Source organism: Pyxicephalus adspersus, chromosome 8 (assembly GCF_032062135.1).
Source record: "Pyxicephalus adspersus chromosome 8, UCB_Pads_2.0, whole genome shotgun sequence".
Taxonomy (NCBI): domain Eukaryota; kingdom Metazoa; phylum Chordata; class Amphibia; order Anura; family Pyxicephalidae; genus Pyxicephalus; species Pyxicephalus adspersus.
This window is the reverse complement of record NC_092865.1, coordinates 19,591,721-19,611,342: the sequence shown is the minus strand read 5'-3', so window position 1 is coordinate 19,611,342 and position 19,622 is coordinate 19,591,721. Positions and strand designations below refer to the sequence as shown.

At 40.8% G+C, this 19,622-nt stretch overlaps 2 protein-coding genes across 2 annotated transcripts in view; one reads left to right on the top strand and one right to left on the bottom strand.

Annotated features, from left to right (window-relative positions):
- Nucleotides 1-5,751, bottom strand: part of MRPL37 (mitochondrial ribosomal protein L37) — an 8,860-nt gene extending 3,109 nt beyond the window's left edge. The window contains 5 exon segments of the mRNA XM_072419684.1: nt 1,302-1,597; nt 1,600-1,785; nt 2,727-2,842; nt 3,449-3,632; nt 5,391-5,751. Of these exon segments, the coding sequence (XP_072275785.1) occupies nt 1,302-1,597; nt 1,600-1,785; nt 2,727-2,842; nt 3,449-3,632; nt 5,391-5,718 (1,110 nt within the window). The 5' untranslated portion in view covers nt 5,719-5,751.
- CYB5RL (cytochrome b5 reductase like) lies at nt 5,746-18,992 on the top strand. The gene is made up of 7 exons (XM_072419685.1): nt 5,746-5,878; nt 7,427-7,609; nt 8,217-8,365; nt 10,378-10,465; nt 16,614-16,718; nt 17,203-17,406; nt 18,283-18,992. Exons 2-7 carry the CDS (start codon nt 7,430-7,432, stop codon nt 18,484-18,486), a joined length of 930 nt encoding a protein of 309 aa, XP_072275786.1. The 5' UTR covers nt 5,746-5,878; nt 7,427-7,429; the 3' UTR covers nt 18,487-18,992.
- Nucleotides 18,993-19,622: the final 630 nt, after the last annotated feature.

The window sequence follows — 19,622 nt, the reverse complement described above, 5'->3', positions numbered from 1 at the left end:
TTTTTTGTTTACATAAAAGGGTGGACAACCCTTATATGTAAAGTGAAAATGTTGCGTTGAGGTACGCTTTATTATTCACTTCTTCCTTGGCATGAACCACAAATCTGTAAGAATTTTCAGAAACAGACACTACTTAAGTGTCAAATCCCAGATTCCTGCTGTGGCTAGTGGTTCCTTCCACTGATCCCTACATCACAGGATACCATAAGTGAAGTGAGGAAGGGATTAGGAGGAACCACTAAACACAACAAGAAACCTGAATCTTTTGATTGTTTTTAATGGATGAGATTTATCATTTCAAATCATTCTTGCAATCGCTGAAGAATAGATTCTGTGAATTGGGTCAATATTGAGACAGAAAAGACATGGAACATGTATGAATGATATATGTATATATATATATACTAGATTTTAGTTTTATAAAAGATGTGATTTGATTGATTGAAAAAAAACGTTCTTTTTTTTTTAGGGGTATTCTATAGAGATTTGGATGTTGGCACCAACTAATTAGTACAACTATTCCTGGCAGATCAATAAATGAAGATATTCATTTTAGTACCAAAGTCAATGACTGGCCCTCTTCACCATCAGGACAAACAAGTAAGGAATAATACCCTGCTAGGTTTGGGGTAATATGTTACCTACCCACCTGAATGTCTGCTAGTGATTGGTAATATTGTTATCATATATTAAACGGATTGCCACTGGGAAAGGGAGGAAGAGTTCTCAGCCACATGTAAGTTCCATGTTGTAACATGAACTTCACAGGGTTTCTTCTTTATTCCCAGTAGCTGAACTCTGTAGTATGTATGTAAAGCTTGGAAAAGGTAGGGGGTTCAATAAACATTTTTGTTCTACTCTAAAAAGGCAAATGATGGGGTGACGTAATGAACCAGTCAACTCCACTGTTGATATTTGAGGTATAATTAGGGATAGTGGATTGGGACTCCTCTGGTTTCTGGTATCGTAGGGATTCCAATGGTAAATATTTTCTGTCAATTCTTGGTTCTCTTCTTGTCCAGCTTAAAAAGTTGGTTGTTGGTTCTAGTTTTTAGGAATGCTACCTAGTAGAAGACAAACTCCAGCAAGAAAAGTAAGAACCCCTAGTGACAGAGGTGGTGTCTGCAGTCTGGGGAACTCATCTTGTGGTTGGAGTTCCAAAGAGGTGCAAAAAATGATATATGGTTTCTCAGCTATTTCTTATGAAATAACTGCATAGATCAATGTTCATGCTATAAGCAGGCCAAAGCCTCGGGGAACTACCAACATGAAAGGCAATACATGTTCCCCAAGCTACTTACCACGACCACTTTCCTTCTGATCTTCGCTTTGGAAGCAACAGTATCATACAAGGCCTGGTCTCCATCCATCCAAATGATATTTTTTATCCCATCGCTGGATTCTAAATCAAGTGTGTTCAGTTGCAAAACCATGAAGTGGAACAGCTGTCCATCTGTGGCCACGCTCTGTACCACAACCGGCTTCTCCAAATTCTTAACATCCTCCTGGAAACAGAAGTGCACAATATTAGGGTTTTTATATAGGAGTGTTGCTAATAGAAATGGTAAATTTGTGTGTGGGTGAGTGTATTTAACTTACCTAAATGATTTTGCTCCTCATACACATTGACCTCCTGAAGATCGATAGCAGGAGAAAGTGGGTACAGGGAATCCAGAGCTTGCTGTTCGGTGACCTGGATAGCGCTGGGTGATGCTTGGGGTTCTAGAGCTGTTTTTGCACTCATCACTACACCAGTAATTCCTCTCACAAGATAAAGGTCAGATTCTACAGAACAGATGAAGGCTTCAGTATAAAAAAAACACATTACGTAGAAAACACATTTAATTTTTTTATTCTCATTACAACATTACCATCATTCCAATATAAACCTTAAAGCAAACTTTCTCAAACTTTTTAACATGGGGGAACTCTTGAAATAAGTTTCAGGTCTTCAGGCAACCCCTAAAGGTGGTCAGTGGGAAGAAGCCTCTTACATTGCTGGCCAGTGGGAATAATGTCACCCTTACAGATAGCCAAAAAGATCACTGGTGTGAGTTACACTGACCTGAGAGGAACAAACTGCTCATTGCTCAAGGAACCACCAGCAACCTCTGGAGGAACCCTGGTTGATAAACCCTTGCTTAAAGGATAGCACAGCTCAGAGAAATACAAAGCTTGTCATGATTGACCTCACTTTCTGAGCAATATAATTGTTTGGTGTTGTTATGATTATTTGGCTTCAAAACTTCAATCAATATTCTGGAACAAACATTTAAGGAGTTCTGACTTCAGTTGCTTGATTCTAGTTCAGGGCCATCTTCCATATTTTTCTCAGAACTGGTTTCCTTTTCCTTTAAATTTGACTTTGAAAATGTCTGACCCAACACAATCACTGCCTTTTCTCATTAAAGAACCATTGCCGAGTCTCCTTTAATTAAAGATTGCTCTGATGGTAACTATGTAGCACAATTCAGGTCAAAGGAAGCAGTAGAAGGCTGTTGCTGTGTACATCAATGTTCCAAACTCTGAAAAGTTTTTGCTGACTGGGTATCCAGTAGAAAGATTTACGTTCATTCCCTTCTCTTGGTGCCACACCTTTTGCACACACACTACAGTACTATGTCTCATTTTTGAAATCATTGGCATATTCTTTCGCTTCATGATGCTGCACAGTTCATGTACATTTTGTCATTACCAGTGCCCCGTTGTAGGTTCCTGGGACTTACCTCTTCTCCAGGATGCTGCTAAGCGATAATTTTCTATAAAACTCCGTTGGGAGAGGCCAGGGTATGAACAACTCTGCAATAGGCATAAATGCAACAGACCTTGCAGCAGCTTTGGGCTTAAAGATCAGAGAAAAATGAGATTAGAGGAAAATAATACAAGCTGAATTTAAGGCCAGCATCTAAGTACACAAAAGGAACTATATTATCTATATTGGGCAGTAAAAGAGAAGGAGAAGACTAATGAGCTCATCACTCTGCTCACTTACATTGAATATGATATAAGGAAGGTTGAAAGCCAGGAGGGAGGGGACGTAGGCTCAAATGTTTATAGCTGCCCATATCACTGGCCCTGAAATACCAAGGCAGGCATAGCTGATGTCCTTCTCCAGCTTTAACATTTTTGAGTAACTAGTAAAACACAATACGTTAGAAAGCCTGATCTGCAAGTTTTTCTAAGCCAGTTACTGGAAAAAGCATTGAAGCCACTGGATGAGTATAACAGCCAGGGAACTACATCCAACACATCCAGCAGAAGAGCCTCAGTGAATGTCTTTTAATGGTAACTTGGTATTCTGGGAAAATATTCTCCTGATTCTTGCGAACTTACAGATCAGGTGTTCTCAATCCCTCCCCTTAATGCCCAAATCATAGAGATTGTAAAAGATGGAATCATGTGACCAGAGGCTGTATTTTCTACAAGGAGACCTAAATTGGTGGCTCACCAGTATTCTTCCTTCGGTCTCTGTTCCTCTGTGGTGCTCCATAGGCAGGAATCAGATATTGTATTATGTACCAGCTCTTCATGATTTGGGAATGTGTATGTTGGGTCTTCATATATACTTGTTACACTCTTTGGTAAGCCTTCGATTAGACTGGATTTGGTCAGCCAGAGTGCCTGCTTCACACCTAAACACAAAGTCATTTTATTCTGAGGCATTTACCACTTAATAAAAATATTTACAGAAATATTGCATGTCAACTGCGGTTAGTGAAAGAAGAATTCATAGGCTATAATGAATGATGGAATCTTAAATGGTAAATTGGCTACAGAACCTGAGCAACATCCATACTCAGGTAGGATGTTTTGTCATTAAGGTAAGACGGCTCTAAAGCTTGACCAGAAAAGTTTTCAGGAGGTGCAAGACCCAACCAATTACCCCCTAGTATTTGTTCCAGTCACATTTACCTATAGCCCCTTCTGGAAATGTGTTTAGCCCTATGAAGCCTAGTAGGGGGTTGGCAGCGTGCAAAGATTTCTAGGGTAAGCTAATCAGGCAAAAATAATATTTGGCCAAGGCTTTCCAAAATGACCAGTCCATGTTGGCGCCATAAAAATCTTGATTATTATTATTATTATTAATAATATTAATCCTGCTCTACTTGGAAGTCCATAACACCCCCCTCCACCTGTGCATTTTCCCCAGGGCTGGTTTTCTCATATGCCCACTAGGAATGCCTTTAGCATTCTCGTGAAAATTTCCGATGGGTTCATGAAATTTCGGAAATCACTATAGGAGGATTATCACTATAGCATTCATAAATACAGCCGTGGGAATCCTCCTGTCAGTGAGTGATCCTCAGGCAAGCCCTCATTCTGACCTGTAGTGCCCGGGGATCGCTTACTGACAGGAGGATTCTCACGGTTCCATTCATAAATGCAGCCGCGATACTCTTCCTCTCAAGAGTCCCGAGTGATATGGCTTGCGTTAATGAATGAAAGCAGCCGTGGGAAAAATAGGAGGATTTTTCACATACTGCATTCATTTATGAGCAGGCAGCGAGACTCACACTGTGTTCGTGGATAAAGAAACTCTATACCGAAACACATAGTACAGGACTGCATGAGCTGACAGCTCGGCTCCCCTGATTGGTCTTGCAGGTCCTAAAAATTTGGTCTCGCCAGCCGAATTTACAAAGGCTGTTCTCGCCTACATGTTTGGTAAGCAAAAACGGGCCAATTCCAAAAATGTGCTCGCTGATCCCTAATGCGCACCTAGTATGTGGCCATGGTGATAATGATCGGCAGCGATTGCTGTCAGCAAAGACTGCTTGCCATATTCTGCAGCCTAACAACTCTCTATGTTCTTCATATCTCCTAAACCGCTGGTCCTAATGACTTCCGCCTCTCAGCTTTAAAGAATTTCAAGATATGGGGTACCAATTTTAAAAATACAACATTGGGGGTACTGTTACAAAAACAGGTGTGCTTAGGAGCCTTAAACATACAAATTGGGGAAACCCCGGGGCCACTTACGTAGCATGGAGCATTGGGGTGTGACCTCTAAATTTATACCTGCCATATACAAAACATTCATACTTTGCAGGGTAAGGTCTCCTCTATAAACCCCAATTTCTCAGAAAAGGGGAGATATAGGCGCATGAAGATGCAGGATTAGAAACATGTTCCCCTTGGCTATATTATTTTTAAACAGTATTTATATAGCGCCAACATATTACACAGCGCTGTACATTAAACCCCTGCATGAACCTTCCAGCACCCCTTTCATGCTAAGGTCACCGCCACCTGAGGGTCACCCAGCACCCCCTTTACTCCCAGATGGCCTAGCAACCCCTCCACACCGTCAGGTCACCTAGCAACCCCTTCATTCCAAGGTCACCCCGAAACACTCCCTCAGGTGCTTTGCACCCCGCTTTCCCCCTTACCTCCCAACAGGCGGCAATAAGGGTTGAATACATAGGCCTCCTTCTCCTTGTACAGCGGCATTTCCTGGGCAGGGGGAGACCGGTGGTACCGCGGGTTGTGCCAGTCTGGCCTCCATTGCTGGAAGCTGGGTCGAGCCAGCCAGGGTAAGAAGTATTTTCGGTCGGCTTAGGTGATTTTCTCCAAGCCCGGGATCTCCGGAGGTTCCTGCTTCACCCGGGGCTCTGCCCTATACCTCCGGCTACACCGGGCGGACACGCTGATACAGCGGAGCCCCGGGCCCCTGACATACGCTCCGGTCACCGGCTGTGCAAGCATGGAGGCCGCCATCTTGGCGCGCTGAGGATGATGGGTAATCGCCTGTCAACTTCAATGGGGGAAACCCAGCAAGGCAGCGTGCGAATGTATAGAGGAGGGAACAACACACACTGGTGTCAGAGCACAGATATTGTGTGATCGGGGCATTTCTGTGTATACTGAATAATGATAGGTATTCTACATGCATTGCCTCCTCCCTGGACTACAGATATTCTGTCCTTCCTTCCTTCCTTTAAAACTGTACCTTTCCGGGAATAAAGTCCTTTGTCCCCTTTTACTCAGAAATGTCCTTTCCTGTACACAGTTCCCTGTCACTCCACCCTCTGAAACTGTACCCCTCCTGGACTACATTCCGGGGGACCACAGTCCTCTGCACCCCCCCAAACTACATCCCAGGACTACAGTCCTCTGTACCCCCCCAAACTACATCCCAGAACTACAGTCGTCTGTACCCCCCCAAACTACATCCCTGGACTACAGTCCTCTGTAGTCTTCCTGGCCTACATCCCAGAACTACAGTCCTCTGTACCCCTCCTGGACTACATCCCAGGACTATATTCCTCTGTACCCTTCCTGGACTACATCCGGGACTACAGTCCTTTGTACCCCTCCTGGACTACATCCTGGGACTTAAGTCCTCTGTCCCTCCCCTTCCAAAACTATACCCCTCCTGGACTACATCCCTGAAATACAGTTCTCTGTACCCCTCCTGGACTACATCCTGGCACTACAGTCCTCTGTACCATTCCTGGTCTACATCCTGGGACTACAGTCCTCCTGTACCACCTCCTGGACTACATCACGGGCCGACAGTCATTTGCCCCTCCACTTCCAAAACTGTACCTTACATGCACTACTTTTCTTTGGCCTTCGTTACAATAAAACTGGCACTTTCTGTCCTTCCTTCCTCACTCTAAAATTGAACCGATCCTGCACTACAGTCCTTTGTTCCCTCCTACACAATTCCTGGACTACAGTCCTCTGTCACTTCTTCCTAAAAATTGTCCCATTCATGCACTACAGTCCTTGACCCCTCTTCTTCCTCAACTGTACCTTTCCTGTGCTACATTCCTTAGTCCATTCTTCCTCCCAAATGTCCCATTCCTGAACATTCCTGAAGTCCTCTGTCCCTCCAACCACTAAAGCTGTATGTTTCCTGGAGTACAGTCCTCTGTATTCTCCTTAAAAAATTGGCCATTCTTGCACTACAGTCCTTGGCCCCTCTTTTTCCAAAACTGTACTGTACCTGGACTTTTTTCATTATTCCTTACAAAATGTACTATTCCTGGACTACAGTCTTCTGCCCCTCCAGCCTCTAAAAACATAGCTTTTCCAGACTACTACAGTTCTCGTTCTCTTCTTTCTTCAAAAAATATCTCATTCTTGGACTCTAGTACTTGGTCTCTCCTCTTCCAAAACATTACGTTTTCTGGCTACAGTAGATAATCCCTTTCTTCTTTTTCTGGACTACAGTTCCATGTCCCTAATTTTTCCACAACTCCCCTTTGCTGGACTTCAGTCTCCATCCCTTCTTTCTCCAAAGCTGTTACTTTCCTTGACTACTTCTATCTTACCCTTTTATCCCCTAAATTGTCTCTTTCGTGATCTGAAAGCCCTATCTTTATTTTCCCCACTTTTTCCTTTCAATGACCCTATCCATCTTACCTGCTTTGTTTTTTCTATGGTGGCCATGTTTTATAATATGTTCTGTCCTCTGCAGGTGATGGGTGACCCCGCTGACACTGATTGGCTGGCGTTAAGGCCCGTGGAGCCCACCCCGGCTCAGTGCTGCGGCAGTGGCTGCTCTCCTTGTATTTATGATATCTATCAAGCTGAGCTGGAATTATGGGAAAAAGCCAAAGACAGGGGAGACCCCCAACTCCTCAGTAGAACCAAAGTAGAGGTAATAATATTGGGGGGGGGGGTCTGTCATATACTTTAGAGGATATACATTTATTTTCAACTTTCATCCATAGACAAAGGGCCTTTTGTTATAAGCAAGTAGAAGAATTATTCCAGACAGACAATCAGATTTTCTTGTCTTCCCCCAGTACATCATTGGCGAATTCTTGGAAGAATTAGATATCTCTGATGGGTTTACTTTAAGTACTGAGACCAATTACACACAAACAAATCAAACAATTTTGGGCTCGACTAACTAATTCACCAAACGTCATTCCCAAAACACTGCACACGCGTACAATATTCTGCCTTTCTAATTTTCAGGTGTGAAGAACTATAGAGCCAGACCGACGGTGCTCCAACAGATAGGAGCTCCAAATCTGTTCACTCATTTGTACAAACAACACAACTTCGATATTTACCACCGCGCCTGAACCCTCCACCATCCCACAGACCAAATGAATCAGTGCTTATGATCAATTGCTGTTTAATTACCTTAAGATCCAATCATTTTATCCTATCGGCGATCAGAGCCGGAATTCAGCCCATGTGTACTATTCTTACCAGAACAGCCATTCAGTTACGTGTTTTGTGATTTTGACCCACAGAACCCCAGTGTGCTGCTGAGCTCAGAAGCTTTTCAAGAATTCAGAATCCTATCGGTGAAACAAGAAACTGAAGACACTAATCTTTACAGGTTTGAGCTTCCTCCTGGAGCCAGTTTGAGATTGAATTTGGGACAACACCTTGTACTAAGGTAGATTGTGATCAGCATAATGATAAACTAATATTTAAGTGAGACTGCTTAGATGGCTTCCAATGAGAGATGAATAGTGAGCACAAATAATGGATGGATGTCCTTTTTCATTTGTGCAGACAGCATACATATTTAATTAATAGCACTCAAAACCCATCTTTTCAAACTTGCCTACCAATCTTTTTCTGTCTCCTAAACCCTCACTACTTCCCACCACTCTATATCTCCACTCCTAATTTGTGATACTTTCCACACCTCTTAGATTGTAAGCTCTTCGGGGCAGGGTCCTCTCCTCCTCCTGTGTATCTGTCTGTCTGTCAACCCCTATTTATTGAACAGCGCTGCATAATATGTTGGTTCTATATAAATCCTGTTTAATTTTATGATTAATAATAATTAAAATTGTTAATAATTAAAAGGGTTACTTGAAAAATAATATATGCATATGATAATTTCTAAATATTGTAGTGTGAATGGTATGAGGGCCCATTGTGACAATTTTAGATTTTACTCTAAAAAATAAAATATTTAAATAGATAAAAAGATAAGATTTGTGTTGAAGTGAACCTACCAGGTTAATAAAGTGACCAGAGAAATATGACTTCAAATGTAAAGGCAAATTGTAATGACTAAGTATCTTTAATAATATCCAATAGACCTTGATGCTGTCATAAAATGCTCCCATCCTAGGGGTTCCTTTAGATTTCTTCTCCAATATAGAGCTGTGACCATACAGTTTAGTTCAAGATCCTCAGCAAGTCAGCAAAGGTACCTGCATTAGATTTATCGTATGGCCAGGGACTGAAAATAGTTCCTAGTAGGGATGTAAAACATGGCCTCTTTGATGGGAGCATTCTCTGAGAGCACCAAGGTCTATTTGGGTATTAATAAAGATATTTTTAGTCACCACAATGCACCTTTACTTTTGGAGTCCCGTTTATCTGTTCACTTTATTAACCTGGTAGGTTCCCTTCAACACAAATCTTTTACTTTTATCTATTGTAATATTTTGCTTAAGTTGTTTTGGGTTAAAATGAAAATACCATATGTATAAACTGATCTAAATTTAAAGGGTACTAATTTTTACCTGAAAATACATAAAACTGCTTTGACTCGAGTATACACCTAGGGTAGAAAATTTTACTATCACTGCTAACATTCAAAACAGTTCCTCGCCAGAAATGCCAGTGGAATAGAAATATATACATCCATGATTTGTTATTTTTAAAAATGTATTTAAAAAAATTAAACAAATTTAAAATCACATGTTCTCGGTCTGTATATCGCCCCCCCCCCCTTTTAAAGTTTAAAGTATTCTGTACTTTTGAGTTGGTTATGATGGGTCACTTGCACTAAAATGATCTTTTGTGCATTACTGTTGGCCATCAGTAGGTGGAGCTGTTTCGTCATGTAAAGCAGCGGTCCCCAACCTTTTTGGCCCCAGGGACCGGTTTCACGGAAGGAAATTTCTCTGTGCACCTCTGCTGCTTCAAAGCGATCACATGACATCTGCATGTCATGTGCTCGCATTGCTTGTACACAGACTACTGTGTACATTTACCGGCATCTCATACAAACACCGCTGCGGACCACTTCCGGTCCGCGGCCCGGTGGTTGGGGACCGCTGATGTAAAGTGTCTCAGATGACAAGTAGTTGTTGCACACTTTACATGGGGACTCGGTGCCATCTATTGGTGTGACCCACGTATAAACTATAATTTTTTTTCTAATGGCATTTTGAGGGGGATAGGGTTTATAGTCAAGTATATACTGTATGTTGAAATTATACTTACTAAAACACTATCCAGAGAAGAGGTCAATATATGTATACATTCTTGTAACAATCTACAAATCATTTTTATACTAACATGACAACTGATCTTTACCTCTTACAACCTTGATGACATATTTAAGTGGCGTTTTCATTTGTTTATGAGGACGTTTGTAGGATTAGGAAATTGTCAGGTTTTAGGTAAGGTCCACCTAAATATCTTTTTTTTTTTTTTGTTCAGGGGAAAAGTGAATGGTTTGGATATACAACGGGCATATACACCAATCAGCTCCATAGATTCAAAAGGATACTTTGACATTTTAATCAAGGTAATTATCATATGCTATTTAATTATTTTATACATTATTATAGAAACCCCTTATCCCTCAGCTCTCTGTCTGGAACTCCTGCTGGAAAAAATACCAGTGCAGTTTATGGTATGTTAGTGTGTTTAGGCACGCATGTATCTACAGCTTCAAAGGTGTATATCTGCATTGTAAGGATATTATTAGGTGGTCTGACTACTTCACTGCTTACTGTGCTCCTTCCTGGGGGTGCTGACATGAAGAAGTAAAGCCCTGCCTCTATAGAGATGGCTTTCCTAACACTGGGCCTGATTTGTTAAAGCCCTCCAAGGCTGGAGAGGATTCATTTTCATCAGTCAAGCTGGCTGATCCAGCAAACCTCAAATGGATCTGGTCCTGGATTCAAAACATTTGCTAACAAATATCCTCTCCAACCTTGCAGATCCTTAATAAATCAAGCCCATGGAGTCAAATTGATAAAAAAGGCAAGCTAAGTCAATAATGTGGAAAGATCAGCTGCAGCACGACCACAGACAATAATAGTCTCTTGTCCTCTCTCAGCCTTTTTTGGGAAGTTAGATATGTATCTCAATGTTGAGAAACACTACACTACTGTGGCTACTTGAGAAGGCGACATCCCAGAAAAAAAGTAATAAAACTGTACAAAAATAGTAATGGGACTTTCGTGGCATGTCATAAGGAATAAAAAAAGTAAATCAGAATATGTTTTTATTTACACAACCCAATAAAACTTCAATAATTATATAAACAAGAGTCCCCGTAAAATGTTTTTGACATGTTTTGCAGAACTCAACTGCTTCTTCAGGAAAAGAAGGTGGTTTCTCTCAGTCTTAATATTAACCGATTAAAAGTAATTATAATCAACAAATAAAAAAGTTATAAACCTGCGATGACCTGCAAATCACACAACAAGTCCCGGATCGGCATGGATGATCTTCTTCTACTCGTGCGACCTTTAACATGTCTGATCCTGGTGTAAATGGCATCACTCCTTCTGCGCAACAGCATCCCTCCTCTTCCAGCTGTTGAGCAGCTGGACTTGGTCTCTCCATCCTGGTGGTGAGGATCAAGGACCCATGGCATCTGTCTTGTGAGGGTGCCTCCTTAGCTGTACACTACTCCTCTTCTGCTGGCACCATTCAAAATCCACTATTCTTTAAGCACTTTTCCAGATAGTGATCAGCTAGATCTGGATCTAGGAATTGTCGCAATATCTCCTTCCTCTAGACATCCAATAGAGGGCGACAGAGCTCTTTTGTATCCTTATGGCTGGAAAGAAACAAGTTGTCCAAGCCTTCCTCACCTCTAACATGAATAGCACCCTTTGCAGTCTGATCGTTCTGCCTTTATTTGTTCTGAACCTTAAGATTCACTTTAAACATTCAACTGTATCCTTGTTCTTCGACTTGGATTTTATGTTGCCTATTTTAGTTGTATGGTATTGTTGTTTATACTATTCAGTATGACATACTGTTATAAAGTTTAGTGCTTTCCTTCCTAGATACTCATTACCTGGTAATTAAGCCTTTCAGTGAGGTGTATACACATTTCTCCCTTTTATGCTCATAGATATTTCACCCAAGGGTTGGAGAGGGTATACATGCCTTCCCTGGATGGATCCGTAGTGTGGAGTGGTGTTTACATTACATAAGCAGGTTTACATTTTTTATTTAGTAGCCTGGGATGATGTTTTTTACTTTTTTCTATCGGCTCTTACAGTTTTCCAAATGTATTTTAATTGGTAAATTAGATTTACCTAAACACTCCTTATGTTTGATAGGATTATTCTGCTGGAGGTATGATTATTATTAAAAGTATTATCCAGTATTTACTTAGCACCAACATATTACACAGCACTTTACAAAGTCCATAGTCCTATCACTAACTAACAAAGGGGCTCACAATCTAATGTTGTATTCATATATCATTACTGTAGTCTCAGAACTATTTTTTGTGGGTAAAGCAGATTACCTAACTCCAGTTTTTTTGGAATGTGGGAGGAAACCCACACAAACACGGGGAGAACATACAAACTCCATGGTGATAGTGTCCTGGCCGGGATTCAAACCTGGGACCCAGCGCTGCAAAGGCCAGAGTCCTAACCTCAGAGCCTATAACTAAAGCTCGATCATGGAGATCACCTTCTATATCCCTTAATGTCATCACTCATAAGTTGAATGGGATAGTGACCAATAATAAGATAACTTGTACTCTGAACAATATAGTGTGTTAAAGCTCGATGATACTTGGGGTCCTTGGATTGATTAGTTGTATTACCTGTAATGTTTTTGTCTTGTAGTGGTTAATTTCCATTCCCTCCCCTCGTTTCTTTTGTATTTGTTTTAAAAGTAAGTTGTCATCCCAAATCATAATTTTAGCTGTGGATAGAATGGGGAAGGCTTTGAATCCTCTGTCAAATTTTTTATTGCTCCCTGTGGTCCTATTGGAGACATTTTTTCTTATGCTCTTTTTCTGATGACAATGTTGTCACTGGGATAGGAAATGAAATTAGATCTATGCAGGATGCAACACTGCGGGCCAGATAGATTAAAGTTCTCCAAGACTGGAGAAGTTAGATTATCATTGGAGGACCTAGATTATCCAGCAACACTGAAATTGATTCTTCAATATATTTTGCTATTGAACTGGCAAATGTTTTCAATTCTGCACCAGATCTATTTCAGGTTTCTTGGATCACCCAGGTTCTCCTGTGATCGTCTATCTTCTCCTGTCTTGGAGAGCGTTAATAACTCAGTCCCCATGTATGAATCTTTTTTAGGATTGATGTAGAATAGAAGTGCAGTCAGTCTATATGGCAGTGTGTAATCCCCCAATGCTAGCATTAGTTTGTGTGATTACCGAAATTGCCCAGTCACCCTATAGAGTGGTGTAATAGACATTACATTATGTAAATACAGACACTTGATACTCTTGTAATTGAAGAAACAAATGTATGTAACACCAGCTCTCAGCACTCTTACTAACCAAAAAATTGGCAAGAGGTGAGGGCAGGCCATGTCTTCTGTTACCTGGTATCCCCTTACACCAATGTCTGTTCTAACCTCAGAGCCTATAACTAAAGCTCGATCATGGAGATCACCTTCTATATCCCTTAATGTCATCACTCATAAGTTGAATGGGATAGTGACCAATAATAAGATAACTTGTACTCTGAACAATATAGTGTGTTAAAGCTCGATGATACTTGGGGTCCTTGGATTGATTAGTTGTATTACCTGTAATGTTTTTGTCTTGTAGTGGTTAATTTCCATTCCCTCCCCTCGTTTCTTTTGTATTTGTTTTAAAAGTAAGTTGTCATCCCAAATCATAATTTTAGCTGTGGATAGAATGGGGAAGGCTTTGAATCCTCTGTCAAATTTTTTATTGCTCCCTGTGGTCCTATTGGAGACATTTTTTCTTATGCTCTTTTTCTGATGACAATGTTGTCACTGGGATAGGAAATGAAATTAGATCTATGCAGGATGCAACACTGCGGGCCAGATAGATTAAAGTTCTCCAAGACTGGAGAAGTTAGATTATCATTGGAGGACCTAGATTATCTAGCAACACTGAAATTGATTCTTCAATATATTTTGCTATTGAACTGGCAAATGTTTTCAATTCTGCACCAGATCTATTTCAGGTTTCTTGGATCACCCAGGTTCTCCTGTGATCGTCTATCTTCTCCTGTCTTGGAGAGCGTTAATAACTCAGTCCCCATGTATGAATCTTTTTTAGGATTGATGTAGAATAGAAGTGCAGTCAGTCTATATGGCAGTGTGTAATCCCCCAATGCTAGCATTAGTTTGTGTGATTACCGAAATTGCCCAGTCACCCTATAGAGTGGTGTAATAGACATTACATTATGTAAATACAGACACTTGATACTCTTGTAATTGAAGAAACAAATGTATGTAACACCAGCTCTCAGCACTCTTACTAACCAAAAAATTGGCAAGAGGTGAGGGCAGGCCATGTCTTCTGTTACCTGGTATCCCCTTACACCAATGTCTGTTGTTCTTCTTCATTGCCCTTAAATGATATTTTCTAAAATATTTACTGCACTTCCTACTTTTAAGTCTTAATTTATTATCTACAAAGTGCACAACAGGCTTTACATTTCCAGCATTTAAACATTTTTAAAGAAAAAATACTGATATTTGTTAGCCTATTTATGTTTTTTAATGTAAATTAAATTTGTAATGCATTTAACTTCTATTGCTAATCTTAATAAGAAACCCAATCACAGGCTACATCTTTGATGGTAACCTGGGTAGAACTGACTGATCTAGACAGTCCCACCTCAGCCAGGAGAGGGAGAGAATCCTATGAATCATCATGCAGTCTGTGTTTTCTGATTTTTCCTGCTTTGTTGGTTTGTACCATATGTCATCTGAGTCTCCAAATAGTTCTTTTGTTTGATGTGTCCCATCTGATCATAGCCAGTGGTAAATATTATCAATTGTTTGTTTGCCTAATCAAAAAGAAATAAAAAGTTCTTGTTTAGCATTGAAACATTAAAACAAATGAGAAAAAATAAATTTTAAAATAGAGGCCAACCCAGTTGTTTTGAATGTTTACTTGGGGAATTGTGAATATCATATACCTCTTCTTCCCCCATTTGCATGTTCTATTGAGTTGAAGGTCTTGCTGGACAGAAGCTAGCACAGCATAATCTACAGCACTGGTCGCCAACCGGTGGTCGGCAAGAAAATTTTGGTGGTCTGCGGCTCTGGCCGGTGCGCCCCATCAGGGTCAGGAGAGGGACCCCGCTGAGGGGTCGCACCTGCCAGAGGTGTGGACCATGTCCCCCGTATGGATCGCAGGCTCAGGAAAGTGGGTTGTGTCTCTGGACAGGCTCAGACCTGAGATGGGAGAGTGGGCAGGTTCTGGCATCATGACATCAATCTGGGGGCACCTTTTTTCCTTGGAGTGACATACTTCTTCCCGCACATTTGCGGTCCGGAGTCCATGAAATTAGTGGTCTGTGATGTCCAAAAAGTTGGCGACCACTGCTCTACAGCAATGATTCTTAACCAGGGTTCCTCCAGAGGTTGCTAAGGGTTCCTTGAGCAATTAGCAAATTGTAAGCATGCCATTCTTTCCACTAGGCCAGCAATGTAAGAGGCATTCTTCCCACTGTTTACAACACTAATCTACTGTGATCAGTGGATATAGTAGTTATAGCAGGGGTTCCCTAAAGACCTAGGGAAATAGAAATCAGACCCAGTTTTGTAACCAAACTGTATGATCATTTCCTAGGAGCAATGATCAAAGAGATCTGCTAGATCCATAAATGTGAGATGGTCACCTAGTTCTGCTGAAAACAGCTTGACTGGTAAGCTGATATCTTACCAATGGCGAACTCTGCAATTTTCATGCAGCTGGATAGGGGACAAATAAGCAACCAGTAGTGTTACAGGTACCATTGGGAGGAGCAGTTCTATCAGCGATAGTGCCTGTATAGTTTTGGCCGGTGTTTTTAAACCTTTTAACATAGGAGAACCCCTTAAAATAACTTTCAGGCCTTCTGGGAACCTCCGCTATAATTACTATATCCACAGTTCACAGTGCATTAGTGTGGTGGTCAGTGGTAAGAATGCATCTTACATTGCTGGGCAGTGGGAAGAATGTCACCCAACCCAAAAGATCATTGGTAACTGGTAAACTGACCCGAGAGACACAAATTCCTTATTGCTCAAGGAACCTCTAGCAACCTTTGGAGGAACCCTGCTTGAGAAACACTGGTCTTGACAATATCAAGAGAAGCAGGCAGGAAGCCAAACAGGGAGGAAGGTGCCACTGAATACCTATCATGGGGTAACACTGACACAGAAGCACAACTAACTAACCACTAGCCCCGGGACTTTACTGAAATGGACACACCACACTGACACAAACACAACTTCGGCACAAGGGGGCACCACTAACATGGGGCATGTGCTATTACGATTGACTACTCATGCTATGCATATTTTACTTCCACTGACTTTATGCAAGCACATTTAGTACCCCTTCTGACCACAGAATTGGGGACATTTGATCTCAGGCAATTTTTCAAATTGACTGACCGCAGTCAGTTTATGTAAATATGTGAAATAATGAAGTGATCATTTAGTTCATTTTAGTAGTGAGTGTGTTTGTTTTCTAGATCTACGAACATGGTTTGATGTCACAGTATATAAAATGCTGGAGAGAAGGACACTCTGCATCTTGGAGGGGGCCATTTGGAGGATTCTCTTACAAACCCAACAAGGTCAGGTTTAAGAACTTATGTGTACAAGGTGGTTCTGCATTTCAGTACAACTAAATATTCTGATCTGATTTGTTGACTGTCTTACCCAATTATGTTTTTTCATTCATTTTCTAATTTGAACCATTCATTGGGATTTGTGAAATTACTTTTTTGAGATTCAACACTCAGCTAAAAAAATGTTCTTAGTACATCAGGTTAGTATCAGTGGCTGTGTGAACATGCATCGGTTCTTCCTACTTACTGGGCCTGATTTCTTAAAGCTGTCCAAGACTGGAGAAGATAGGCTGGGTGATTCAGCAAACCTTGAATGGATCTGGTCAAGGATTGAAAACATTTGCTAATTATTAGGAAATGATTAAAAGAAATCCATTCCAGACTTGCTGGATCACTCAGGTTCCCCGTGTACTAGCAGCATTCTGTTTTTTTTTGTATATATTTGTTTGTTAAAGTTACAGTTTTACTTTATACATTTTTTTTCCCCTAGTTTGGTGAGCTGCTCATGCTGTGCTCAGGAACTGGAATGGCCCCAATGATACCAATCCTGACTTCTGTAACTGACAATGAAGATGATGAGACCTTCATCACCTTAGTCACTTGTTTTAGAACTTTTAAAAACATTTACATAAAGAGTTTTCTGCAGGAGCAAGCGCGGTTCTGGAATGTCAGAATATTTTACGTCTTTAGCCAGGTCAGTATTAAATGTTTTGTTTTAGATGCTTGGTTACATGGGCACTTATCTCATGTCTTAAATTTAGCCTATGCTCAGGTTATAATGCTGCAGTGTTTTAATCAGTCTGTCACAGCTTAACTGTCGTGCAGGCAAAAACATCAAAAAGGATATTTTAAATGCCTACTTGCAGCATTTATTGACTTGCTCAGGAAAATAGAACCCATTCACCTAGTAAGGTCCCTTCCACCCATGTCGTGTTATATGTTAACGGCTCTCTTCTCTTCTGGTAGTATCTGATTGTCTCTTCTGGCCCTCCACCTTCGCCTCCCTACATAGCATTCTGTGTAGAATCCATGAGAGGAGCAAAGGGCAATACCATACAGCAGTGTGTCTTGAACTTTTAAACATAGAGGAACCATTGATATATCATTCAGGGTCTTAGGGAACCTGCTATGACTACTATATCCACAGCTTACAGTACAGTAGCTTGATGGTCAGTGGGAAGAATGTCTCTTACATTGCTTGCCAGTGGGAAGAATGTCACCCTTACAGATTGTCAAAAAGATTGGTGTCACTTAAACTGACCTTAGAGCTGCAATTTGCTAATTGCTCAAGACAACCCTGACAACCTCTGAAGGAACCCTCCTATGGCTGATGATATCACAAACAACAATATATAGCAATAAATAACTGTACCCAGTGACACCCCTAGGGCTGTTTGATGTCTACACAAGGATGGCGGTTACAGGTAAATTATATGCCTAAAGCATGGTAACTGCACCCCTAATCCTTGACATGTACTGATATCTGACTAATGGGGCACAGTCTCATTACAATATTGTGTTTGCTGCTCTATTTTCAATTTTTTTCAGTGAATCTGAGCTTTTTTTTTAGGAACAATCATTAGAAAACTTACCCATGAGCTACAAGAAGAGCTCCAAGATTGGAAGGATCAACTCCACCTTTTTGGAGATGGTGTTGAGCACGTGCAGAAAAAAGCCCTACACATTGATCTGTGGCTCAACCTCATTTACTGAGGACATGATACACATGGGGAATGAGCTGGGGCTCAAAAACGACTCCATCTTTTCTTTCTAAACCATTTACAAATTTAAGTCAGACTGTCATAAAAGAACATAAAGAAACACAATGTGATTACCACACTCATTTACAGAAACCCAAATTTATTGGTTCCTAATTGGGATGATACAAAATAATACAGCCAACTAATTTAAAAGGCTAATAGTTTTACATTTGTGGACTATATAACAATTGATGTGGCTTTCACTTTTTCACTTTGTTTTTTTCCCTGTCTGGGATTCATGAGCTGTCTGAGCCGAAGCATAGTGTTCCATGGGACAGCCTACCACCCAGTGTCTTTTACCTTTGAATGAAAGGCTTTCTGGTCCCCCTTAAGTAGAATTTTTTAGCTGTATTACTTAATAATACTAAAGCATGAGTACAGTCTCATTATAACAAGTGTTTTGGTTTTTTTTGTAAAGGGTGTCTGTTATTTTGCTAAGTTATATAAGTAAAATAGCATTGCCACATTGTACATAATTTATCATCTTTTGGTAATATTTTAATAAACATGTTACTGTAAAGAGGTTTTACGCTTGTTTTGTGCATGGATGAATCCATTAATCTACACATTATTCTGCTAGGTTGGGGACAACACAGTACTTTTGCCGCACTAAAAACCCAACAAGCATTATCAGTCCTAATTTACTACAGAGTTCCATTTATTCCTGTCCCTCTTTGGCACACTCCCCATACATACCCTTTGATTCCCATCCAGAAATAACAGTGGTGCTGCCTTGATTCCCAAGCCTAATTGCACACGGTGTGTAGACAAAGAGCTTGGGAAATGTATTGCTGGTAGTGTACCTAGGAGTACTAATAAAGCTCCCAACTGCTGCCCCTATCAGAATCTTACAAGCCTGCTGCTGATGACACAGAGAATAATTAAATCTGTTTCTTGCCACAGGAACAAAAAGTATTGCTGGGACACAATCTGCCATAGTGGGAGGTTTGGGGGTAAACTTGGGTTATGCATACAGTATAATTCCACATTTGTAAAGTACTAAAGGTGTACACAGACTCTAGATGTCGGTCAGACTTGTGTTACCTGGCAGTCCCAAACAAGACACAAGCACATTTCATTGCTATGGAGAATGGAGACAGGAGACACTGCTGGCAGTACTTATCCCATAAGAGAACAGGTTTTATAAGCT

Bases quoted from the DNA above. Each gene is read 5' to 3' on its own strand.
- CYB5RL (XM_072419685.1), top strand. From the start codon at position 7,430: ATGGGTGACCCCGCTGACACTGATTGGCTGGCGTTAAGGCCCGTGGAG. The intron at 8,366-10,377 runs GTAGATTGTGAT...TTTTTTGTTCAG, and splicing joins GGACAACACCTTGTACTAAG to GGGAAAAGTGAATGGTTTGG. The intron at 17,407-18,282 runs GTCAGTATTAAA...CTTTTTTTTTAG, and splicing joins TATTTTACGTCTTTAGCCAG to GAACAATCATTAGAAAACTT.